Raw genomic sequence first — 27499 nt, 5'->3', positions numbered from 1 at the left:
CGGAGGTGATGGGCGCTGGAGTGTGGTGTAGCTGAATGGAAGCGCTCCTGCTGCAGAAGAATCAAGGCCACCGCCGTGGGGAGAAGGCAGAGAACAAGCCCTGGGCTGGGTATAGCAGAGGACGCAGGTTTATTATCCCGGAGTTATGCATGGGATCTTTGGTGGGGCGTGTTAATACCGCTCCAAACAGCAAATCCCTCGTGCAGCGCTGAGAGCCGCGGGCCTCGGGGCAGGCGGGAACAACTCACACAAACAGGCTGGAGCTGTGCTGTGCTCGGACCAAGGCGGCCCAGAATATTCTCGGGTCACTTGCGGCTGGCTGGCCCCGTGCACGGAGAGACGCTAGCAGGACACTGGGATTTCTGGGCGTGGGGGAGATTCCCGCGCACTGCACTCCAGGCAAACAGGAGCTGTGGCTTGTTTAGCCAGGTGGCGACACATGCAGAAGGTTGTTTTTAAAACCAGGGAGTCTGCCCAAGAGCGACACCCCTCCTGCTTGCCAGCCAGCGGCCCGAGCAGGACCGTGACGGTCCGTCTCAGGGAAGCCAAGGGTGGGCTTTGGAAAGGACGCTCCGAAGTTGGCAGGGACTCGCTCCACTGCAGACTCCGGGGCTGCACACGCTGAGGCGATGCACTGACAGGGCGCGCAGGCGGGGAGGCTGCACCCTCCGAAGGGAAAGGAGACCCTGGCTGCCTGCAAAGCAACCTCCCCAGCTCCGAGAACGGCCTGTGTTGTCCTGGCTTTTGATCCCGGCGGCGTATTGGATTGCCAGGCGGAGTTCTCACGCCGGTTGGTGGGAGGCACTTTACCTAAATGCGGCTTCTGGCGTTGGCTGATAAAGTGACCATGCTTGCAACGCCAAGAGAGTGCGAGTGACTTACACACAGACACACACACACACACTCTCTCTCTCTCTCCCCACCCCATCCCCCTCCCCTCTTCATTCGGATTGTGGCGGCGGGTGCGTGTGTGGGGACCCGGCTCTGAGGCGTGTAGATTCTGCACGGAGCAGGACGCTGCTTTGGCGATGGGGAGAAACCTGCCGTCCCAGGGCTTTCTTACTGGTAAAATCCGACTGTCCTACTGGGAGGAGGAACTTGGAAACCCTGCGGCCCCCGGGTTTATTTGAGGTGGGGGGGGCTGGGAGACAGGAATGGCAAAGAATGTCTTCGGAGGTGGAACCAGAACCAGCTGCTGAAACAACTTCGAGCAGCCCAGAGGGAGGAACAGCAGCACCTGCAGATGTTCGAGAGGAGGTGAGCAACCCAGGGCACATCTGGGCGGGGCGGGGGTTATCGTTGGTGTACCTGTGTGCAGTGTGTGGATATATATGCGTGTGTGTGACAGCCCCAGCTGGGCGGACGGAGACACACGTATGCATTGTATACAAACCCAAGAGAAAAAGTGATCGGTAATTGGTCTTGGTTCCTGAACTCGGCGGGAAAACCCGGACACCGGGCAGGGCTCGATCACTTGCGGGGTTTGGTGTTTCTTCGACCGAATTCGATTAAACAAATGAAATGGCGAGTGGAAATAGGGGGGAGTTTCAGTGCAAGAAAAACAGTCTCAGGGAGCAACGTAAGGAGCTGCCGCTGCTTAAGTCTAGCCAGCTAGACGGGCATTTGGGGATCTGTGTGTGGTTTGTAATGCAAAGGAGAGAAAAAATAAGTGATTGTAATGCAGCCTCGCTGGGCTTCTTGCAGCCCCTTTACTGAAGCAGTAACCAGTCAGCCGGTATCAGTGAAGAAGCCGGTGCAGGGAGATTTAATCCCACCCTACACAGTAGAGAATATCCTCCCATGCCCCCAGCAGGCTCCGGGAGCTCTCCACGGTGCTGGGGTTCTCCCCATGACAGCATCGGATTTACCCTCCACCACACCCTGCAGGACCAGAGAGCTGAGGAAGGGGCTGTGCTTTCCCCACCACCCGCCCCAAAAGACAAGGCAGGATCACCCACTGCTCCTTTGCAGACCCAAGCACCAGGTCCCGAGAAGGGATTGGAGTCTCGCCCTGCTTCTCCTGTAAGGGAGTCACAAGAAGGGCTCTGCAGTTGTCTGGCTGACATTACAATTTCTTTCTTTCCTAACCATTGGCTGCTGCAGATTTATAGACTGTCCTGAACAAATCACTGTCTCCAGACAGAATCATGAAACTGTCTCCAGACGTTTCAGTGCCTCTTGCTGTGATCTCTCTGAAACATGGATACCCCGCAGAACAAGCACTGGTTAACTTTAATGCCTGCTGACCCTAATCACTAACATTTGCATTTTTAATGGGTCTCTACACAATTACAATATATGGCACCTTTAGGCAAGTACTAAAACTATGAGTGTTCTAAAAAATTCCTAAAGATCAAACAATATCAAAATCCATACTCATACTACACTCTCACATGATTATTGTTATAACATTACATTGATGCAATATAATGTACTGGGTATGGGGAATGCAAACCAGAAAGTTTCAGATAGATATTTAAACACAAAGCTTAAATGTTTCTAACAATGTAATATAGAACCAAATCCTGAAGTCCTTATTATGGCAAAACTCACCGAGTTCAATGGGAATTTTGCCTAAGTAAGGATTTCAGGATTTGGCCTACAAAAACACACTTCACCCCCCCCCACACACACACACCTTTTTCAACTTCCAAGCAACAATCTAATTGGCTGAGGCCTCAAGTGACTTAAAATAGCTTTGTACTATTGGCCTCCAAGATGATCACCTCTAATCAACTTGTGTTGTCTATTTGAAGGTTGACATAAAACATATTGACCCATAACCCATTGGCTGAGACAGAGTCACATGACTCAATGATTGTAAATATAAGCACCAGCGCATCATCCTATGTTAGAATACATTTAGAGCAAAGAGATAGTTAACCTTTTTGTCACACTTAGTGCAGCATTTGGTGTATACTTCTTTGCTCTTCTGCAGTTTCATAGGCTTGTCATCCCCATTATGGGACATAAATCATAGGAGGGCGAGGAAGTTTTAAAATAATATGAAGTTAACAACAAATTTAAATGCTACCCCCTCCCCAAAGGAAATGAATATGAGGGGCATACACTATCAATCAAGGAACATTTCCACTCTTATTCAGGATAGCTGGGGCTCTGTCCCTGATTCAGAGGGCCACATGATCTTGTACGTTTAAATAGAGCAGCCTCAGCAAACCCCACATTAAGCTCAGGTATATTTAGAGTAAACTACCACCAACAAAAATACAAACATTTCTAAAGAGTATAAAACTGACCTTTCAGCTTAGGTTGAAAAAGTTACTACAGGACAATAATGTCATCAGTCAGTGACTTCAAGTATTTTATCCCCATAGTCAGTCACTTTTCAACTTCTGAGGCATAGTTCACAACTTTAAACTTCAACTATTATCATTCTACAATTGCTGATATCACTGGAACTCCCCAATGTAATTACAGCCTAATAGAAGATCAATAACTGGGTAGAGCTGGGAAGGAATTCTTGATTTAGCCAGTCTGTGCTCCTAAACCACAGAGGGTTTTCACTGTATTAATCCCATCACAAAAATGTCTAGACTCTTACTGGACATTTCTGAAGATCAGAGTACTTGATCTCCACACTTACATCATGCTTAAATGATCCCCACTCTTAAATTTTTCCTCTGGTCCAATACAAACATTCAGTGTTTAATTTTACACTAACTCATTGTCTCATTATTTTAGCCTTATGTAATGAGTCCTTTCCTCCCCCTTCTGCCTGCACAGACAGTTTCTGTGTAATGTTCTAAGGTCCCCCACAGCCCCTTAAGTGTCTGGTATAACATGGGTGCTTATCTATTATTCACACAATTTGTGTGTTCCGGTTTCTTTATAAATCATGGAAGAAAATCTTAACAGTGACTAGAAAAGCTTTTAATTGAAAAGACAAAACAAAACTGGTAAGTTCCCAAGCTAGTAATAGATGTTTGAAACAGCGGAGTCTAAACAAATACAATTTAAAACAGAGCCTTTGAAGAACAATTTGTTTTCAGATACCTACTATGACCCTGATCCTGCATTATTTAAGTCAGTGGAGCTTCACCATTGACGTCAATGAGTGTAGAAAGAAGCCCTAGGATTTAAGACCAATGTTCTGTGGTTTACCTGCATGGTATTGACAATTAAAGCAAGACCTAGAGCTGGCGCTCTGCATTGTTTAGTAACGCCAACAGCTGTTGCAAAAGAAACACAGACTCGTTAACAAAGGTTTTGGTAGGGAAGGGAAGGAGAAATGATTTTCCAGGTATTTCAGAAGGTGTTTCCATATCTACATGGATTCTCCAGAAATAGTTTCCTTCCCATTTACCTTCTTTCTTGACTGCCTTTCCTGTTCTAACTCACCCTCCTCCATTGTTACGTTTTTAACTGCTGTCTGGCCAGGTTTCCCAGATTGGAAATTACTGTGAGATCCAGACCCATACCTTGTGCAAATCAATGTATTTCCATTGATTTCAATGTAGCAATGCCAATTTACACCAGATCAGGATTTGGCCTTAAATATCTTAATTTTAAAAGCTTAATTGGAAGTTTTATTTTAGCCAATTAAACTTCATGAATAAAAAGTCATTTATAACCTTCCATAGCTAAATAATTGCCAAGGAATCAGGATACCAGCGGGTAACTGGCATTTTGAAATATTTGTCTCATCCATTTCTGCAGATTTAAATAGTGCTTGTCCGTTGCTGCTTTTAACTTGTCCTTTGTATTAAAAAACTTTAATTGAGTGTGATACAATATAATCAGTTAAGCTCTCCAGGTGACAGAGAAAACTACAAGAAGCCATGGGCAGACATTACTGAAATCCACAGACTTGAGTCTGTGTGACATGATCATAACATTACAGATAAGAGACCTTTTAAGTCATCTCATCCATCTCCAGTTGCCAGTGCAGGCACATGGAGAGCTTATTTCTTATATCATCAAAGAGTGCCATTTATGGTCAGGACAGCACCATTTAGTACTGCTGCCTTTAAAAATACGGTATTGCAACTTTTTAAAAGATTGCTTATTTGTGAGCTTCTGTCTCTCTCTAGAGCAGCCAGCATGTTGCATGACTCTTTTCTCTCACACACACAAAAGGCCATACAACACAATGCATTTTCCATTTTGGGGTTTATTTTAATCACAGAATCCTGATTTTTCACCATACCCCACTCTCTGACATAAGTCTAGGCATCTCAAATGCACTTATAATATTCATTTGTCCACTCTCTCCCTGTCATATCATAGTCACTTGTGTATCACTGTTTGCATGAAGTTCTGAATTCCTAATTTATGCCATTTAATAAATTTTAGGTTGAATGCCCTAAATTTTCAGTCATGTATAGTGTTATTGTTAACAATCCCATTTCACAGCCTTGGAAATGCTAAGAATTGGATCAACTCCCTTTACCTTTCTTCATGATTTAGATTTAGACCTAACATTCTCATGTTCTAAATTGTACCCTGTTTATGGACTGAATCATAATCAAGGAAAGGTGACAAGAGGCCCAGGAAATTCATGGCATTTTCATCAAATCTTCCCTTTCAGAGAAAGGTTTATGGGCCCTGTAGTGTAAACAGGGAGTACAGCCCCCCAACACTGTAGATCTCCAGAATATGCAGGGATGGGAACCCCCTTAGTCCCATAGAGGGACATTTCCTCCATGCTCCCCTCTTGTCCTCCTCCTTCTAAAGGAAGGAGCTGTGCTATATTCTCTCCTTTCTCTGCTCAGTAGAAACAATGCTGAGGGAGGGGGGAAGACTCACATTGCTCCCAATCAGGTATCATGAGGGTCAGTAGGTGACAATCTTGCAGAGAGCAGTTGGTATCTTTCTCATCCTTGCCCCCTTCAAAATTCCATGAAGCACCATCCCCACAGAGTTCTGGCAGAGGAGCTTTTGGGGGTTCCCAGATCAGGGGCAGAGTGATGACACCAGAGAAGCACCATTCCCTCCCTGGCCCCTTCTGAATCCCACTGGCAAGATCTACCAAAGTAACATCCAAGATACCAGCAAGGGCCTCACCAGAGCGTCATACAGCAACAGCATCGCCCTTTGTTTCATATTCTATCCCTTTGCTAATGGGTTCTAGTAACTGGTTCATTTTTGTTTTATTTATATAAACACAGCTACTACAGACTAGGCTGATATTTCCACCTCTCCAATTCCCTTACCTGATTGCTTTGCCAGAAGACTGTCCCATGTTAGCACATAATCCTCAGACTGCTGCTTTGATCATATACTAATTCTACATTTTCCGACAATGAAGTGTATTTGCCACCTGCTGGCCCAATCACCTCACTCGTCCAAACGCTTTTGAATCAGGACAGAAGAGGAAAGATCCCTTCCCCTCCCCACCTCTATTCCCCAAGAAAACATAATGCAAGGAATAAACTTGCTTTATTGATACGGATAACATCACTGTAAATGCAGTTCAAAGTGCCAACCATAGCTGCAATGCAGGAAAATGGAACACCTTTCTTTACAGGTCTTGTCGTTCAAGGGAATATTTGCACTGCATATCCTGTCAACAGCTAGTCCTAGCTTTGTCATTGTGTCTTTTCACATCCTCACTCAGAGTTTCTGTTTTTCTTTTCTTATGTCCTGTATTTTTGTCCTGCTTCATTTTCTAATCATGTGTCTATGCTCTATGTTCTGGGGTTGGCTCTGTACTCTGTCCTCCTCACCAAAAGCTTCTGATAGTGAAAAAAATTACCAAGAAACTGCACTTGCCTGTGTCTGAGCTTCAAATGGCAGCTATAACTCCAGCAATATGTGCATTTTAACAGTAGTGTCCTTCCATAGGACTCTAGCAGTGTGGGCTTCCTCCTAGCAGTGAGTTTTTTAGTACCTATGAAAAACCATCAGTTTGGATTTCCTTTCAATAATGCTCTGCTATGGATACCACTCAGAAGAAAAAAGCATGGGAAACCATCTGATGGAACTACATGATCAAAATTGCACTAGGCCCTGAAAACCTCATTAATGTAATAAACAATATTCATTGCTTCATCTGTCTGCTTTATTTAGGACTAAAGTTCATCCTGCCCTTCTAATTGACTCTCCACAGTCTTCCAAGCATTAAAATATAAAGTACCAAGTAAGGGCTGGTCTACACTGAAAAGTTACATCGGCATGGCAACATCTCTCCGGAGCGTGAAAAATCCACACCCCAGAGCGGCGTAGTGTAGCCAACCTAATCCCTGGTGTAGACAACGCTAGGTTGATGGAAGAATTAGCTACCACCCATCAGGGAGATGGATTACCTACAGTGATGGAGAACCTCTCCTGTGCCACAGTGCTGCAGTGTTTGCATTTTACGTGTAGACCTAGCCTAAGACTCAAAGAAACATATAAGGTAGGTCCTTAAATACATGTGGTCAAATCTTCAGCTGGTGTAAATGGAGTAGCTACATTGACTTCAATGGTTCTTGGCCAGTTTAAACCAGCTGAAGATCAGGCTCATGAATTTAAATGGTATAGGACTGAATCAAATTGATTGTAACCACTGTTTGACAGTGGATAGGAATAACTGCTACTTATTGGATACTCAAAGGAGCAGTAAATTCTCTTACTTGGTGATATCCAACAATGCAGCATCAATACAACCCTTGTGGAAGGCCTGGTTTTCCCAATCATGAGTGATCTTGGAATAATATCCCTGAAAGAGAAATGGACTCACAATAAACAAAAGTGAAGACAATATCATGCCCTGCTAACCCCTCTTCTCCCACCACTTCAGATGGAGAAAGCTCTCCATGCCTGAAACCCCAAGAATGCTACTTGTTTTTCTCTTTACTTTCTCCTGCTTCATCAGGGGCCTCATACTGTGGCTAACCTCTCTCTGGCAGAGAACAGTTGGACCAGTCTCCCTCTGATGCTCACAAAGGCTGCTTCTCAAGCCAGTGGAAGTTTTTGCTAGAAAGTGGTATAAGGTACATCTTTTCCCTGGGAGCAGAGCATGCTGCCTCCGCTGGGATCCCAGCTTTTGCTTACCTCAGTGCAAGGAACCCACCTTGGGTCCCCTGAATAAGAGTGTATCAATCATTTCCTTACTTTAATCCTTCCAACCAGTACAATTTGAGAATCTGTGTCTGTGCCTGATATTGCTTTTCTTGCCATCTCCTTCTGCCTCTTTGCAAAAGATGGTAGTAAGTTTTTTTTCATCTCATCGGGAGATGTTGCAAAAAATGGAGGCAAAAAGACTGAGAAGCTCTGAAGTAGCACCTAGTGAGTAGCATGAGTCTTTAGATGAGTTTCTAGTATACTGTAGCACATTAACACTGACAAATGTTAGATGACAAAACAATAACCATTGAAAGGTCTGTTGAGTCATTATGACAACACGGTTTCAATGCCATCGCTAAAATTGTGTTCACTTAAATAAGGAATTCAAGCACTTTGCTTTTGATGAACAAGCCAGTGCATCTGGCCCAAATTTTATGTACATAATCTCTGAGGAAAACTTGAAGTTTCTGAGGAGTTTCAAGAAAATCAGTTAATTAGTTTCCAAGTTCTAATAAATGAAAAATTGATCCACAAAAGTGTGTGCTGAGTCTTGTGGTTTTTCACGCCCTTCTAGCTTAAAAATTACAACCTGTAAAAAAAACAACCAGGAGTCCTTGTGGCACCTTAGAGACTAACAATTTTATTTGGGCATAAGCTTTCGTGGGCTAAAACCCACTTCATCAGATGCATGGAGTAAAAAATACAGAGGCAGGTATAAATACACAGCACATGAAAAGATGGAAAGATGAAAAGATACATGTGCTGTGTATTTATACTTGCCTCTGTATTTTTCACTCCATGCATCTGATGAAATGGGTTTTAGCCCACGAAAGCTTATGCCCAAATAAATTTGTTAGTCTCTGTGACAGGGTCGGTAGCTCACCGCTGTGGCGCCTCCTCCTGGCCGCTTCGGGGAATTAGTTTTGCGCCAGTAGAGCGCCCTCTTTGGGTGGCGTTCCGCCTGTCGTCTCGCCTCTGTGGGGTGCACGGACTTGCGTTGCTCCCGACGTCGGCGTCCTCTTCCGGAGCACTGCCCTCCGACAGTGTCCCTTTGTCCAATCACACCCCCTTCCGGGGGGGGGGGGGGGGGTAAACGACAGCCCCACACCTTCAAGTCCGATCCTCACCGTCTAGGATCTGGTGTGGTTCTGACCAGCCGCTCCCTGCGGCCCGTGGCTGCGCGTGGGGTAGCACAGCAAACAAAGGGGGAAAAAAGGGGGGGGGGGGAACTCAGGCCCGCCCACTACTCTGAGTCCCGGTCCAGAGGCCCTCGTGTGACAGTCTCACTGTCTTCCTTCTCCTTCCTCCTCTGACTATCCCTCTGGACCGCTTCCCCCAACCGCCCTTCACTACGCTAGGCCTCCTCCTCCCAGGCCTGCCGCCTAGCAGGCTATGGAGTAGGGCCTTCTCCCACTCTCTCAGGCTGGCCTGCACTGCACTGCGCTGTCCGTGGTGCTGGCCTCCCAGCTCTGGAGACAGACCTTCCCCTCTGAAGGCCTGGGACAGACTGACTGCTCCTGCTCTGGGCAGCCTTTTATATGGCTAAGCCGGGCTCTGATTGGCTGGCTCCAATCTGTCTTCCTATTGGCTCCCAGTAAGCCCTCTCCTGATTGGCCGCGCGTCTACGCAGGCGCCTAGGCCTGCCGCAGCCCAGTCTCTCTAGGTGTGGGGTAATCGCCCCACCACACACCCTCCCCCTTAAGAACCCTCCGGGGGGGGGGGTGTTATCCTAACCGGCCTAATGGCCTAGAGCACGGAAAGCAATCTTTGTCCCGCAGCGGCTCAGCTTACCGGCTCAAAGTCTAGAAACTTAGCCCTTGTCACTGGGCCTTATGGCCTACTGGCCCCAAAGTTCCGGAAATTAGTCTTTGCCTATGGGCAACCCGGCTTATCCACCGTCTCAGCGGGGGGGTCCCACCGAAACACGCTGAGGCTTACCGGGTCCGACGTACCAGTCCGTCTCGTCCCTTAAGCTGCCTCCTATCTGCTCCACTGCTGGAGTGTCCCACGGGTCTCCTGATTCTCCACAGGTCTCGTGGTTCACCGCCTCGGCTGGTCCCCCCCAGAGTGAGGCTCCCTCTTGACCTGGAGAAGTCGCAGTTCTCGGCGGTTCCAGGAGAGTGGGCTGGTCCTCCACCAGGGCTTCCCGCAAGGGTTCTCCTCCCACGGCCGCCTGCCTAGGCTGGGGTATGTTCCCTCCTCTCGCACTCTCTGTGCATTTGAGACACACCCCGTACAAGCGTGACGGATCCTCTGCCGTCAGGGCTAACTGTTTAGGTCCTCGGCAGTTGGGGGGGAGCCTGACAGCCCCCTCACGGACCACCCCCTGCGCTAAGGATCCCCCTCCTTGATCCGATCCTTCGCCCTCCTCCCCTAGCCTGGAGAAGAAATCGGCGTTAGTATGGGCCTTACCCGGTCGGTGGAGCACCTGGAAGTCGTAAGGCTGGAGGGCGAGGTACCACCGCATAATTCTAGCATTCGTGTCTTTCATGCTGTGGATCCATCGCAAAGGGGCGTGATCCGTGATTAATTTAAAACTATTCCCTAACAGATAGTAACGGAGGGCGTCAATAGCCCACCGTACCGCCAAGGCCTCTTTCTCTATTGTTGAGAAGTGTCTTTCTCGGGGGAACAGCTTCCGACTTAAATACAGTACAGGATGTTCCTCCCCGTCTACTTCCTGGGAGAGTACTGCGCCCAGGCCGACTTCCGAAGCGTCTGTTTGGAGTATAAACTCTTTCGTGAAGTCGGGGTGCCGTAGTACTGGTTCTTGAGTGAGCCGTTCCTTGAGTGTGTTAAAGGCTCGCTCGCATTGTGTAGTCCACTGTACCTGTCGAGGCTGGGAGTTCTTCGTTAGATCTGACAGGGGGGCGGCTATGGATGCGAAGTCTGGTACAAAACGACGATAGTACCCAGCTAATCCCAAGAACTGACGCACTTGTTTCTTCGTTGTGGGAGTGGGTACATCTCTGAGGGCTTGTACCTTGCTAATCAGGGGTGTTAGTTTCCCCCCTCCTACCGTGTATCCCAGGTAGGTCACCTCTTCTTGGCCTAAGTGACATTTCGCCGGGTTAGCTGTTAGGCCGGCCGCCCTGAGGGCTTGTAGCACTGCTGCCAGGTGGTGTAAATGGCTCTCCCAGTCAAGGCTATAAACCACGATATCGTCGATGTACGCCGCCGCGTATTGGTCGTGGGGCTGGAGGACCTTGTTCATCAGGCGTTGGAACGTGGCTGCGGCTCCGTGCAAGCCGAACGGCATGGTTACGAACTGGAAGAGGCCGAAAGGCGTAGGGAAGGCCGTCTTTGCTCGGGAGTTTGGCGTCAGTGGGATCTGCCAATATCCTTTAGTTAAATCTAAAGTTGACAGGTACTTGGCTCCTCCGAGGCGCTCTAACAGTTCATCCACTCTCGGCATTGGATAGGCATCAAAACGAGAGATAGCGTTGACCTTTCTGAAGTCGATACAAAACCGGGTCGCCCCATCTGGCTTCGGTACTAAGACGATAGGGCTTCGCCACTCGCTCGTCGATTCTTCTACCACTCCCATCTCCAACATCGTCTCCACCTCCCGCCGGACGGTGTCCCACATTTTCTTGGGTAACGGTCGATGGTTGTCCGTCACTCTCTTCCCGGGGTCTGTGGCAATATGATGACTCATTAGGGTCGTCCGGCCTGGGCGGGCCGATAATACATCTGAGAACTTCTCCACCATCTGTTGCAGTTGTCCTCTCTGTCTGGGGTCGAGGCCTGACCCCACCACAGCCGGTCCGGGGTCGGGAAGATCTCCTGCTAGGGGTCCAAGTTCCGCCTCTGGGGTGGACGGGCCGATGAACATGGCTTCCCGGGTCTTCCAGGCCTTTAGGAGATTAATATGGTAAATACGGGTCTCTTTGCGTCGACCAGGTAGTCTGACCTCGTAATCGATTGGTCCCACTCGTCGGATCACTTCGTAGGGACCCTGCCATTTGGCCAGGAGCTTCGACTCGGAAGAGGGCAGCAACAGCAACACCCTATCACCTGGGGCGAACTTCCTCCCTCTTGCCCTTCGATTATAGAGGCGCTCCTGACCTGCCTGGGCCCGTTCCAGGTTTTCACGGGCGAAGGCCCCTAACGTTTGGAGTCGCTCCCGGAGCTGTAGCACGTATTGTGTGGTCCCAAGGACCCGTGTCTCCTGTGCTTCCCACTCCTCTTTCAGGAGGTCCAGTATTCCTCTGGGCTGCCTGCCGTATAGGAGCTCGAAGGGCGAGAACCCCGTCGAGGCCTGTGGTACCTCTCTTATCGCAAACAAAAGGGCCGGCAACAAGGTGTCCCAATGTGAGGGGTCCTCCTCCACAAACTTCCGCAACATGGCTTTTAGTGTACCGTTGAACCGCTCTACCAAGCCATCGGTCTGCGGGTGGTACACCGATGTCCGGAGGGTCCGGATATGGAGGAGGCGACATAGCTCGGCTATTAACTTGGAGGACACATTGGTGCCCTGGTCCGTCAATATTTCACCGGGTATCCCCACCCGGGCAAAAATCTTTACTAGTTCACCCGCAATGGTCGGTGCCGTCGCTGTCTTTAGGGGCACGGCTTCGGGATAGCGTGTGGCGTAGTCCACGACTACTAGTATAAAGCGGTTCCCTGTCTTGCTTCGCTCAAGGGGGCCGACGAGGTCCATCCCGATCCGTTCAAAGGGTACCCCCACGACTGGCATGGGTACCAGGGGTGCAGGAGCTACCCCTTTCGGTCCGGCTCGCTGGCATTCTGGGCACGAGGCGCAAAAGTCTGCCACTTCCCGGTGGATGCCTGGCCAGAAAAACCGGCGGGCCACCCTCTGTAGGGTCTTCTCGCGTCCCAGGTGTCCAGCCCAAGGGTTCGCGTGGGCTAAGTGGAGGAGGCCGGCTCGCAGTCTCCGGGGGACCAACAGCTGGCGGAACGTCTCTCGGGTCTGGGGTTCCTGCGCTATTCGGTACAGGCGGTCCTGCCATACCTCAAAGCGGGGGCCCTGCGGAGTCCGTACCGTCCCGTCCCCCTCAACAGCAGGGTTGGTGGCTTGTTCCCAGGCTCGGCTTAGGGTTGGGTCTTCCCGTTGCTCACGTAAGAAGTCCCCGTTGCGCTCTAACTCTACCCGGGCGTCCTCCACCGAACGGGGTCTGGCTCCCGGACCACTCGCAGGGGTCTCCGCCGTCGAGGAGGTCCCCTCGCCGGGGTCATCCCTTAGCCTGCTCCCAAGCAGCCCCGTTCCCGGTGCTATAGTCCTGTCTGGTCGGGGCTTGGGTGGCTGATATCTTAGGAGGACCTCTCCAAAGCCGGGGCAATCTCGTCCCAACACCACCGGGTAGGCCAGCCTAGGGGCCACTCCTACTCAGAGACCCTCCTCTCGGCCGCCTACTCCCATCTTGACCCAGGCTGTGGGATACTGGCGGATGTCTCCATGCACACACTGCAGGTAGATCGGGGGCCCCGAAAGATTGAGGTTTGGGACCAGCCCCTCTCGTATGAGGGTCTGACTACACCCCGAATCTACGAGGGCATTGGTGGGGTTCCCTTCAACCTGGACCGGGACTATCAATTTTCTTACTCCTTTCTGCCGTGCCCGTTGTCCGGCCATCCAGGCCTGCCCGTAGCTGCAGTCCATAAAAGGGCAATCTCGCCGGAAATGTCCTTCTTGACCGCAGTCCCAGCACCTCTCTCGGGACTCGGCTGGGCTTGTGCCTCCTCCGGGGGGGCCTGTTCGCTCTGGGGGCTGTCGCTCCCTCCAAGTCGTCCCCGGTAGTAACTTGGGTCGGGGTTCAGGGTTGGGAGGCCTCGGACGCCCATGGCTGTGGCCTGCCAGTGGTTCGGAGGCTCCCGCCCCACGAGAATTTACCTTCTCTGCGCCGCCCTTGCGACCAAGGCTTCCGGTCGCTCGGGGTGGTGCCTCCGCCCCCTCTGCCGACAAGTAATCCTCCATTAAGGCCACTGCTGCGGAGAGGGTGGCCGGGCGATGCCGTCGTACCCAGGCCCTCCCTCCCGGGGGTAGGATCTGGGTGAACTGCTCTAAGGCTACCATCTCCGCGACCTGGGGCCCCGTCAGGCCCTCTGGGTTCAACCATCTCCAGCAGTGGTCTCGGATGCGTTGGGCCACAGCGCGGGGTCGGGCCCCCGGAGGATATTGTTCCTTGCGGAGATGCTGTCGGTAGGTCTCTGGGCTAATGCCGGTATGGTCTAGGATGGCCGCCTTGACTCGGGCGTACTCGAGCGCTTCCCGGGGGTCGAGGCTCCGATATGCGGCCTGAGCCTGCCCCGTCAAATAAGGGGCTAGTAACGTGGCCCAATGTTCTGAGGGCCACCGGGCAGCAGTCGCCACCCGTTCAAATGTCACCAGATAGGCCTCTGGGTCATCCTCGGGCCCCATCTTGGTGAGACGTATCGGTAGTGCCCCTGGGGTATCCCCCAGTCCGGTTCCCATGGGGACAGCAGGGGTGCCTCCTGCCGGTCGTAATAGTGCGGCCATCTGTTGCACCAAATGTTCCTGCTGCACCCGCTGCTGGGTGGCCAACTCTCGGAGGAGCTGCTGCTGATTCTCTTGGTGCTGAGCCATCAGCAGCTGCTGCTGAGTGGTCATTTGCTGCAGCATTTGCATCTGCTGCTGGTGCTGCTGGGCCGACTGCTCCTGCTGCTTCTCTAGCAGCCATTTTAATAACTTCTCAGCCTCCATGTTGGGGTTCAGCGGGTTACTCCCGGTTCAATCCCCACACTCTGGACCCCTTTGGTGGGTCCGGGTCTGTACCCACAATCTGGGTCGACCGTCTGTCCGCGCAAGGCACTGTTCTGGGCAATAGTCCGCAGTCTTGGCGCTGGCCCCTCGTATCAGGGGTGGACCGCTATGCCCGCATTCTCCACCACGTGTGACAGGGTCGGTAGCTCACCGCTGTGGCGCCTCCTCCTGGCCGCTTCGGGGAATTAGTTTTGCGCCAGTAGAGCGCCCTCTTTGGGTGGCGTTCCGCCTGTCGTCTCGCCTCTGTGGGGTGCACGGACTTGCGTTGCTCCCGACGTCGGCGTCCTCTTCCGGAGCACTGCCCTCCGACAGTGTCCCTTTGTCCAATCACACCCCCTTCCAGGGGGGGGGGTAAACGACAGCCCCACACCTTCAAGTCCGATCCTCACCGTCTAGGATCTGGTGTGGTTCTGACCAGCCGCTCCCTGCGGCCCGTGGCTGCGCGTGGGGTAGCACAGCAAACAAAGGGGGAAAAAAGGGGGGGGGGGACTCAGGCCCGCCCACTACTCTGAGTCCCGGTCCAGAGGCCCTCGTGTGACAGTCTCACTGTCTTCCTTCTCCTTCCTCCTCTGACTATCCCTCTGGACCGCTTCCCCCAACCGCCCTTCACTACGCTAGGCCTCCTCCTCCCAGGCCTGCCGCCTAGCAGGCTATGGAGTAGGGCCTTCTCCCACTCTCTCAGGCTGGCCTGCACTGCGCTGTCCGTGGTGCTGGCCTCCCAGCTCTGGAGACAGACCTTCCCCTCTGAAGGCCTGGGACAGACTGACTGCTCCTGCTCTGGGCAGCCTTTTATATGGCTAAGCCGGGCTCTGATTGGCTGGCTCCAATCTGTCTTCCTATTGGCTCCCAGTAAGCCCTCTCCTGATTGGCCGCGCGTCTACGCAGGCGCCTAGGCCTGCCGCAGCCCAGTCTCTCTAGGTGTGGGGTAATCGCCCCACCACAGTCTCTAAGGTGCCACAAGGACTCCTCGTTGCTTTTGCTGATACAGACTAACACGGCTACCACTCTGAAACCTGTCAACCTGTAGAAAGTAAATTAAAAAATAATGTACATAGAGTTCAGTGAGGTCTCTGGGTTATGTAATTATTTTATTAATTTAAAAAGAAAAATGTGGTTTTATATTAAAACTGTTGGTTTACATGGCCATGAGCCGAGTGAGCCCGTTGTTTATGATGACCAGGACCTTCTATCAAGCAGTAGCTGTTGGTTCATCTTGGACTAGGAGCTCTGACACAGTGGTCATCCAGTTCTGGAGTGGCACCACCAAGTCGTCTGGGCATTATGTAACTGAGCAATGGCTACTTTCAATCTGAATATCCCTGGGAAATTAATACACACTTTTGTGCATCAGTCAAGGTTGTTCTGTACATAACATACCTAACAAAACCACATAAGCATGGAAATGAAAAGTGAAGGTACCCAACAGTACACACCTTCTACTCCTCCTCCTCCACCCAGAGACACAACGCCCCACCATTGAACAATCACCATACACCACAGACAACATACATCACAACCTTCACTCCACCCCAGTAGGGATCCCAGCTCTCCATTCCCCAAACATGAGAGAGTGTGATGTTCCAGAAACATGCAGAACGTAGTAAGGGGTGAGGGATGGCAGAAAGCTGGTGATGGGTTTTGGGAAGAGAGTGCTGGAAGGCTGTCATCCCTGCTGGGGCAGAGTTAAGATTGTGACGTGTTGTCTGTGGTGTATGGTGGTGGTTCCAGTGGTGGGTGGATGTCTGGGAGAAGGAGTAGAGGGGGTGTACTATTAGATGCCTTAACTTTTTATTTCTTTGCTTTTGTGATTTTTGGATTAGGTATGTTATGTACAGAGCAACCTAACTCACACACAACGTTGTGGTTCTGGGTATTAGTATAATACCTGCTGGCTCATTACAGGGCACTATGTTAATCCCCAATTCAACATCCAGCCGTCTGAGAGCTCCATAATCTGCAAAGCACAGGAAAGGGAAGTGACACCTGAGTTCAGAGAGGAGGGAGCAGAAACTGCATGGGAGCTAGAGCAGGGGCTGCAAGCAGCCTGGGAACTGGGACTGAAGGGCTGAGAACCAAGCTGGGAAGCAGCCAGTTGTGAGCAAAGGGACTAGTGGTATCTACAGCTGGTGGCCAGCCAGGAAGAGCCTGCAGATTGGGGCAGCTATGTGGAGTGGCCTGAATGAGACCACAGGTGCTGAACAAGGGAACTGGACTCTGGCTGGAATATGTGCAGGCCAGTGTGTGCTTGTCTCCAGGAAAGGGGACGGCTGGAGTGATTACTCCTGGCATGAGAAGCCCCACTTTGACACCACTGGACTGCACCTAGGGGCTGCATTAGGACTGTGGAGTACCATCTCTTTTGTGCTGTAACTTAAAGCAATGGTGCCTAGGTAATCTGGATCCTATTTCCAGCAGCTCTAGTAAAGAAATCCTCTGATACCAAAGCCATCAGTGTTCTAGGGGTTAGAGCTGGAAAAGCCTAATGCTTGGAGCATCTACAGCACTTGCCCCTGACCATGTGGAACCCACCACCAGCCACCTAGGAACTGGTGTATCCCCAACAAACTGGTGGAAGCACTGGGGATCCCACCAATAGCTAAAAGAGAGGAGAAGAAACCCTTCCAATTGGCAAGAGATTGAATGGCTGGCCAGAAGAGCAAGTACCAGGTGTAACCTCCAGAGGACTGTTCTTTGGATGGAAATGAGACAGTGGGTGTGTTCTAGGAGGGGGAGAATGACACCCTACCTCCATGCTGAAGGTGTACAATAGAGTGGACCCCACTAGGATTTCAACACCAAAGAAAGATGGTTTATAACAGTCTGCTGGCCCCACCACAAGGTCCTGTGGCTTTGGGGGTGCAGGTTGGAATCCCATAGCTACCACAAGTTTGTAACTGACCCCATTGCAGGATATGACTGCTCCCAAGCTGCCTGGCCTTCTCTTCATAGCCAGCTCTTAGGCTGCTGCTTTGCATTTTCAGGGTGCCTTTAATATGGTGATTTTAAATCGCTTCACGGACATGAATTCTCAATGTCCCTTTGAGGCAGGTGGTGTGTTTTCTATTTTATGGATGGGTATATTCAGTCACAGCAAGATTAACTGAGGACACAATGAGTCAGTGGCAACAAAACCCAAGACTCCTGGCTTGGACGCACTGGATAAAATTAAACTGATAAGTGGATGTGCCTCAGCTGAAGTCCTCTGAAGTGCTATGCTGTCAGAATCTTTGGCAGAACTTGTCTGTGTGACCTTCCTTTGGGAGGCAATATTTACCTTCAATTCTCTTTTCTCCCAGAGAAGCATTGACTGCAGAGATTTTAGCTGGTATTAGCAGGGGCACTGTTATAATTACCACACTGCCAGGGTCCTTGCTACATTTGACAAGGTGCGGATCCTTAAACCCCACTTTTCTGTGGCAGCATTGCTGATGCATAACAATGGCTGGACATTCCTGTGAGGATCACACACTGCTAGCACTGTGAGGAAGCTACCACAGCTGATGCCTGACCCTTGTAGACACTTCAGTGATAGAAGTTTCCTTACAGCAGCGTTAGCTGCCACAAACAGGTTATTACTGTGAGGAAGCTGTTACATGGATTCACAAGGTGCGTGTGGAGTCTAACCAGAGAGTCATCACATAGGATAAAAATTGAAAACTGTCTAGTTAAAAAGAAGAAAGGAGGAAATAACTGCAGAGGTGTGAATAAAAACTACATGAAAACAGAACAATTATTCTTATAGGGTCTGAGCCAAAGCTCACTGAAATCAATGCACATACTAACATTGACTTCAGCGGGGTGTGGATCAGTCCCATAGAATACTTCTTTTGAGGATTTAACAGAGTTTTATATTCACAAATTAAGTCCTCCATGATCCCTAAGACATAGAAAGGGATTATTATTATTATTATTTTATTCTAAGTGTCTAGGTAAATTGAGGCACGAGAGGTCAAATGACTCCTCTAAGGATAGTGAATTGATGGTAAGGTCAGGCACAGAGCCTTGCAGTTGTATTTTCCACACTCCTGTGAAACCCACAAGCCAATTTAACTTCCTTTGAAAGCTATAATGACAGTCTTGAACAGATATGTATGACACTGACAGGTGAAGAGACCATGCATCCCAGTTTTACTGGTACAGTCCTCATTTTTCATATAACTTCCTGGTGTCTCAGGAATTTCTTTCAGGTCATCTTACATTTCCTGTTTGTTTTTTCATTTCATCAATCAAACCTTTTTTAATGCAAAATCTATGTTCAAGACACACTGCTATACTAATAATAAAACTTGCTCTGTCCTTATGAGAGATAACAAACAGTCCCGTGGAATCAGAGTTTAGTCTGATGAGCAGAATTTGGACTGAAAATTTAAGTGACTGTAGTCACTATCAGCATCTACTTTGAGTAAAAGAGTAGCTTTAACACTTGTTCAGCACTGGATGATGAACTCATTCGGAACACAAAATTACTGGAAAAAGTCCTCCTCTCCTAGAAATATACATGTTGTGTTGCTGCTGAGTCAGAATGCAGCAGCAGCAACATCAGCACACATTTTAAAAGGTGGTACTTTTCTGTGCATTAATGTTTTGCGACCATGTAAAAAGTTGCCACAGAAGTGGGCCTTTTATAAAATTCTGAAAAATCATGGTCACCTTATTGATCAGGATCCTCTGCTTAGATAGCTACATAATTTTTTGGCCCTCACCACTGTAGAATCTGAATGCCTTAAACTCAAAAATGGATTCTGGACCAAATTCTTGTCTTCATACCATTGGTGTTGAAGTAGGGGGCATTCCCACCTGTTCTTAATATATTACATACACTGTCTAAGATCCAAATTTACTTCTCTCCTGGGGTTTCCTTTACTTCTAACTTGAAGAACAAGCAAGCACCCCGCAAGAGTTTGTCCATGAACTTGACTGTTTTCAGGGTTGGAGGCTCCTTCTGTCCCTGCCTCTGGTTCCCTCTTCTTCAGAGGGAGGCTCAAATGTTTTTATAAACTAGGTTGAAGTCAATAGGACCCATCTGGGACGGTGGCCAGTATGAGTCACTAGAACAGCTTTGTGTGTTTATGCAAGGTCCTAGAGCCTGCCACTCAGACCAATCAGCAGAAGAGCTCTGCCTCTCTCTGCTGGGTACTATACCCTGCCATCCTGCTTCAGGCTATTACTGAGGAGAGAATTTGCCCCCTTCCATTTTGCATGGCATTTTCTCTCTAAACAATCAGTCTGATAACTCGATTTAATGAGAGGAAAACAGAAGCTGCAGAGATTTAAAACCAAAAGAGATTCAGGTGCACAAGAAGCAGATGGGAGTGATAAGGATTAAATCTTCTGCAGAAATAAACACCTCTAGGTTTGTGACACTACAAAGGCACAGAGTGTGTGAAGACTTGTTTTTTTAGACTAAAGGAAAGAACATTTCTGAGCAGCATTTGACAGCACAGCTTTTAAAACAAGAGTTATTGAACAAAGATTTCACTTTGATTGGAATTCCATCCCAGAAGAGCAAACAGTGCATTTTTAACATATACCCAATAACAAACAGGTGCTGTGGGGAAATCCTCCTGGATGCTATATGACTCTTTCCATTAAATTCTCCCCTTATATTTTCCTCTCTATACACTTTGGCAGCCATGTTTTCAGCACTTCCTGTTGGCTGAAGGCCATGACATATGTGTCCACACACCTTGAAATTCAGGAGTGGTCATCTTCCTAATTCAGGGATGTTGGGAGCTAGAATTTTGGTTCAGGACCTTCTCTAGTTATATGGATGTCAAAGTAGACCTGATATAGGGGTTCAGCTGGAACTAGATTGAAAAAGGAGCATGTGCACTGATTTTGAATGGTTCACAATCAGTTAATTTTCTTCTCTAGACATCCCCACCTCCACAGCGTTAGACCCGTTATGCCAGCTCCCAAATGGTCAGAAGAAAAGTGGGTTGTAATGCAGTTCTCACTGGCAGCTTCACAGGGAGTTTTCTGTCTCTCTTTTCCAAAGCTCAACTGAAGCAAGCTGAGAATATTTCTCTAAAGTGTGGGACACTTTGGAATACTGCAGCACCTTGCTGCATGTATGGTGCCACTGTACTGGACAATATCATTTTATTAACACCCTGGTCATCCAACAGGTAGCCTTGCACAACATTTCTCTTCTTAGGTGAAGCATTTCCACAGCTCTCTCTAGATCAAGATGAAAAGATTCACAGAATTATAGCAAAAATCCATCTCCACCCAGGCATGGCACGCACCATGCTGCTGTAGAGCGTAATGTTTGGTAATCCAGTGTTTTTTCCTCATCTCACTGCCCTCATTCTCTGAGCCACATTCATCCCAGGTGTACACCCACTAAAGTCAGTAGAATTACACCTGGGATTAATTTAGCCCATCATATTTTTCTTTATTTGCTTGTTCCCTGTCTAGCTCTGTTTCTTCTTCTCTGATTTCCTTTGTCTGTGTCCTCAATCTTTTACTTATTTGCCCCTTATCTGGTATATAAAAAAAAAAGGTTCCTCCAATGTAAACATTGCCCACATGAGTAATCCTTAGCCTTGCTGAGTTGTTGAGTTGTTTTACCATTGAATGGCATCATAAAGGCACTGTAGAGTGATGTCCATATTTCTGCAATGCCGTGATGCAAACATCACAGTGGAATGCAGAGGCTGATTGTTATGAGGCTCTCTGACTCCATTTGCCACAATCTCTCCCCACTGCTCAAGTCTGCTAAAATGGAATTTGAAGGAAAGAGTTTCTTTTTTCTCTTTCTTGCAAAGCTCTTATCCAGCAAATTCCACAGGCACCATATGTGGTACCTGGAAAGGCCACATGCAACATTACAGCTACACTACACATTGAGAATCACTGCAGTATATCATGCTTTAGTGGTGTAATCTTCATTGCCATCCAATTAATTCTTACCTGCGCCCCATCTCTGTGCTATATTCCAGTCTCTTCCTGTGTAGGTTAGTTGCTCTCTCTCTCCACTGTCTGTCTTTGCTATTTCCCTGCCTTTGTTCCATTTACATTCTGCCCACGTCTGGGTTATCCTTTCTCCCTCCTCTCGCTCACTTCCCTCTCTCTCCTTTCTTCTCTGTTTCCCTGTCATTTTTGCTATTTCCATTCAGGCCACGTCTGGGTTACCCTCTGTTTTTTCCCTCAGTCTTTCATTTTAGACATGATAGCAGTTTGCTTCAGCAAAATTACAGCTCTTGAGGTCAGCCATCAAAGGCAGACATGGTTTTTAAAAGGGACAGAGGTCTATTTTAGAAATGCTTTTGCAATGATTTTTTTATTAAGTGTGAATTTTAATGCTTTTGAAAGTGGGGAACCAACAGATCTGGCTTGGAGTCAGGTACAGCACAGTCAGCACTGGGCCCAAACTATCCACAAAAGGAATGTAATGGATCATTGTATTTATCTGCAACACATTTTCTGCAAATAGACCCACTGCAAGAGTTTTCAAGATTTAAGATGTGGAAAATCTGAATGGGTAGTAACAAGGCAGTTTTTAACTAGAGAGAGAGAAAAAGAAATAAACCTAGGTCATCATTTCACATTAAGGTAACATATTTAACGACCTATAACTCAAAAACAGTTTGGTCAGTTTCCTTTGAATTTTGCAGAAAATGTCTCCCCAGCCTTCAGTGTAAGAATGGTAATTTCAGGTCAAATTTATTTTGCCAGCCAGAGTTACAATTGGAATAAATATAAGGCTTATAATGGAAGCTGCTTGCAACCTTAGCTATCCTCTCTCTATAAACTGCACTTAGCTAGAAAAAGATATACAGAAAGGGATTGCTTCATGCATCACCAAAATGCAATTGTTTCTGGAGTAGAACACTACTGCTGTCTAACAGCATACAGCAACATTAAATAACAGTTTAGAACAGAAAGTAAATAATAAGTTATTCAATTAAACATAGGCTCCATCTTTATGAGTTGCCAGGGGGTGCTCGACCCCTGCTCCTCCCCAGGCTCTGCCCCCACTCCATCCCTTCCCCCCAGCCCCACCTCTTCCCGCCTTCGCCCTGCCTCTTCCTGCCCCTGCTCCACCCGGTTCCATCTCCTACCCTGAGCACACACCCCCTTACTCCTCCCCGTGCCCCCTCTTCCCTCAGCGTCTCCTGCATGTTGCTAAAGAGCTGATCCGCAATGGGCGGGAGGCCTTGGGAGGGAGGAGCTGATCTGAGGGGCCATTGGCAGGTGGGAGGCACTGGGGGGGAGGGGGAGGCGCTGATCCACAAGGCTGCTGGTGGGTGCTTAGCACCCACTGTTTTTTTTCCATGGGTGCTCCAGCCCCAGAGCACCCACAGAGTCAGCACCTAGGCAATTCAAGTTACAAGGAGGACTTATGTAAAACTGTTACTATGCTGAATTGAATGTTGTCATTACACCAAAGCATTGGTGCTGAAACTGACATGGGCTCTTGAAACTGACATTGGGGCTTATGGTTTTGGTTTTACAACCTAGACATTTAGTTTTATGAAGGCATAAACTTGTATAAGTTTACTAATTAAATTAGTGGGGTTCTGCAAGAATTGGTGCTAGGCCCAACACTATTCAACATTCTCATCAATGTTATGGCAGTAAATGTAAAATCACTGCTGATAAAATGTGTGGATGTCACAAAGATTGGAAGAGTGGTAAATAATGAGGACAGGGCAGTCATGAAAAGTGATCTGGATTGCTTGGTTAGCTGGGTCCACTCACATAAAAGGTGTTTTAATACAGCCAAATGCAATTTCATACATCTAGGAACAACGAGTGAAGGCCATACCTACAGAGTGGGGGACTGTATCCTGGAAAGTGGTGATTCTGAAAAGGTCCTAGTTTTAAGAATGATGTTGAGGTATTGGAGAGGGAGCAGAGGAGACCCACAAGAATGATTCAAGAGCTGGAGAAAATGCCTTACAGTGAGAGACTTAAAGAGCTCCATCTGGGTAGCTTGTCAAAAAGAAGTTGGAAAAGGCATTTGATTACAGTGGATATGAACCTTCATGGAGAGACAATACTAAAGGGCTCTAATCTAGAGGAGAAAGGTGTAACAAGAACTAATGTCTGGAAGATGAAGCCAGACACATTCCAGTTAGAAATTATGCACAATTGTTAACAGTGAGGGTGATTAACTGTTGGAACAAATTACGAAGAAGAGGTGGATTCGCCATCACTTGATGTATTTGAATCAAGACTCAATGCCTTTTTGGAAGTTATGCTTTAGTCCAGGGGTCGGCAACCTCTGGCACGTGGCTCGCCAGGGTAAGCACCCTGGTGGGCCAGTCCAGTTTATTTACCTGCCGACGCGGGCAGGTTTGGCCGATCGCGGCTCCCACTGGCCGCGGTTCGTCGACCCAGGCCAATGGGGGTGGCGGGAAGCTGCGGCCAGCACATCCCTCGCCCGCGCCACTTCCCACCGCCTCCATTGGCTTGGGACGGCGAACTGCGGTCAGTGGGGGCCGCGATCGGCCGAACCTGCTGCGTCGGCAGGTAAATAAACTGTCCTGGTCTGCCAGGGTGTTTACCCTGGCGAGCCGCGTGCCAGAGTTTGCCGACCTCTGCTTTAGTCAAACACAACTGGGCTCAGTACAGAGGTAACTGGATGAAATGTACTGGCCTGTGATATATAGGAGGTTAGTCTAGGTGATCTAATGATCCCTTCTGGCCTTAAACTCTATGAATCTGCTTTTAGTTTTAATGGAGGCTGAAGCTCCCTAGTCCAGAATATCCCTACAAAACCAGGAATATTCATAAATATTTTAGATGCCTAAGAATATCCTTAAATATCCAAGAATAACTGAGAACATCCTTGATTATTATTTACAAGATAAAAATCCCAGCTCATTGTTAGCTGGGACCTGTCATGTGGTCATTGGGTCAACATTTTCACATGAGCCAACATTTTCAGTTGTCTGCTAATTTTGGATGATGAACTTGACACACAGTGGACCTTGTTTTCAGAGGTGCTGCTTGCTCCTACCTCCAAAGTGAAGTCAATGGCCGTGCTAGAGACATTTCTGCTGAAGACATTCAGAATGAGTGTAATAATGCACACCTTAATGGGCTCCTAACTACTTACTCAAGGACAGTAGACATCAGGAAAAGAATCCAGGTGCCCTGGTACCCAGTTCCTTGCTCTAGCCAACAGAGTACACTCCGTCCCTGATAGGCAAGTGGAAGAATATGCCAGCTTGTATATTCAGACTCTCCTCTTCCTTCACCCGTCATTGGTATCTAGGAGTAAAAGCCAAAGTCTGACCCCAAGCTTGTTACAACAAACAATATTGTTTAAAAAGGGGTGGGGCCGGGGGCGGTACTGAGTTACTGCTGCAGAAGCAAAAGGACTAACATGTTGTAGCTGCAGTTCAACAAGGAACATGAAGCACTGGGTGTGCCCGGTAAACCAAAACCATTCCATAGCTGCTCTTTATTTTGGGCACCTGCCACCCCACAGAGTCTTTGAATGCAACTGCCCATCAAGTCAGGGCTTTGATACTTTATGATTTACAAATGAAACTGCACACAGGATTCTCTAGGTGTGTCCTGAAGGGGAAAATTAACCTAATTGTAGATTCACACACCTGCCCAACCTCTGGTAATCTCTTCAAGTGCCAACCTAGAAACACCTGTTTGGTACATGTACCAGAAATTCCAGTTCTTAATCTGCAGATTCTGACATTCCAGACTATTTTCTAATAACCATAGGAACAAATTAAATAATATCTATCATGTAAAGCAGTGATCCAAAGGCTTCACACCAACAGATAGTAAACAAGCCATGACAGCATATGAAGCTCGTAGATTGTAGTTTAATATATAATGAATTTGTATGAAAGAAGGGTGTGTTTCTTTATTAGATTTTGAGAGTGGGTGATACTTTATTACTATTATTGTTGTTTTTATTCTTTATTATATCTGGCATCTTTCATGCAAACTGAGCCAAAATGCTCATATGCCAATAGAATTACAACATTAAATAATTATAAGGCCAAAGGAAGGGAGAAATGAAGGTGTATAGGCCAGGGCAAATATATTTGGGATTTGAGATAAAATGAACAGCTGAGGAGATAGAAAGATACAAGGGAGCTGCAGAGAGAATTGGTGCAGGGACAAAAAGAAGGAATAAGACAGTGAACAAAAGGAGAGAAATAATGACAAGGTTCCCTGAGCAGTTCCATGGAGGGTTTTGAACACAAAGACCATTTTGAACTGGATTCTGAAGTGAATGAGGAGTCAGGGGAGCTGTTTGAGGATGGGAGTGATATAGTTGCACTTCTTTGTGCCTATGAGAATGGGGGGAGGAAGGCAGCAGCATTCTGTACCTGCTGGTGTGTGGAGAGTGGGCCCTAGAGAACTGAAATCTAGACAATCAAGGAAAGAGATGGAGGCATGATTGGGGATTACATCTGAGCTGCTGTGGAGGCATTGGCATGTATGGGCAATGGTACAGAGACAATGACAGGCTGTAGGGATGGGCAAAATGAGTTTGACAAACTGCATGAATATCTGCCATTTTGGCGTGATTCTGGTATTTCCAGTATCACTGGGAACATATTATGCTTTCCGGTATCACAGCGAGCCTTAAACAATCCTAGTCCACCCTTGCATTGTGCTCAGGCCCAGCCTGGGGATTTGGAGAGGTGTTGGGACTACTGAGGGGGGCTGAGATTTTCAAAGCTGTGCAGGGGATTTAGCTACACATCTTCCATTATAATAGATGGCTGGAGCCCTGGCACTGCTTTGAAAATCTCCTCCAGAATTCGCACGTAACTGCCTCATTTTACCCAAAAAGTGCCTGTGTGTGCTGGTGAGTGTGGATTTGAAGTTCCATCATGACCTTCTGCTGTAGAAGGAAAGCCCAGCTGCTGCTTCAGTCCAAGCCGAGAGAGTGTTTTATAGAAGTTTACAGTCCCCTCACAAAGAAGAGGGCTAGAAACTTACTTTAAAATATAGAAAAGACGTCTGAGATTCTTCATGAGGTTCCCACCATAGTTCCCACATATCAGGAGAGCCTGGGGCTGTGGGCTTTGCTGGGCCCAAAGGCTGGGCTGTGCAGAAATGCACAGCAGAGTGATAATGGGATTAGGGTTTAAAGATAGGTGCTAGAGGGAGTTTCACAAGACTGTTCCACCCACTCAGGGTACATCTGCACTGCAATGTAAGCCCAGGGTTAGCGGGACTTGAGTCAGCGGACTCTGGGTCTGAGAACTCAGGGCTTGAGCATATACAGTGATTGCCAAATTTAGGTTAAGAATTTTTTAACCCAGGCCCAAACCTGAAGCTCTGGCGTCCACAATGGAGTATGCAGACATGAATCCAACCAACTGTATCTCAGACTTCCTAGCACCCTCCCAAAATGTGAGGCGCTGGTGGGCAGCTTGGCAGTGTTTTCTGACCCACTGAAGGTACCTGACAGAGATAATGACAGAGCAGGAGGAAGAGGAGGACACAGATATAGCAGACTTGAAGTGGCTGATGCTGCTTATGACACTCGGTATAGCCACTGATATCCCTTCCATAGACCAGCATAAACTGGTAGGATTACATTGTCATGCAGACCTCGGATGACCAGCAATGGGTCCAGAACTTTCACACAAAAAAAACTTGTATTTCTGCAGCTTTCTGAGCAGCCTGCCCTGACCTTACAGTGTAAAGATACATGCATGAGCCTGGCCATGACGGTCCACAAGTGGCTTGCTATAATCATCTGGAAGATGGCTACCCCAACCCGCTACAGGTCTGTGGCCAATCAGTTTG

General features: G+C 48.2%; 1 protein-coding gene across 1 annotated transcript in view; it reads left to right on the top strand.

The window, feature by feature from the left end:
- Positions 1–1164: 1164 nt before the first annotated feature.
- Positions 1165–27499, top strand: part of LOC128836755 (transmembrane protein 151B-like) — a 34837-nt gene continuing 8502 nt past the window's right edge. Inside the window, exon 1 of the mRNA XM_054027315.1 lies at positions 1165–1257. Within this exon, the coding sequence (XP_053883290.1) occupies positions 1165–1257 (93 nt within the window). The remainder of the gene's footprint in view (positions 1258–27499) is intronic.

This window comes from Malaclemys terrapin, chromosome 4 (genome assembly GCF_027887155.1).
Source record: "Malaclemys terrapin pileata isolate rMalTer1 chromosome 4, rMalTer1.hap1, whole genome shotgun sequence".
Lineage (NCBI taxonomy): Eukaryota > Metazoa > Chordata > Testudines > Emydidae > Malaclemys > Malaclemys terrapin.
The sequence above is the reverse complement of the archived record's forward strand: the minus strand, read 5'-3'. Positions and strand labels throughout refer to the sequence as shown.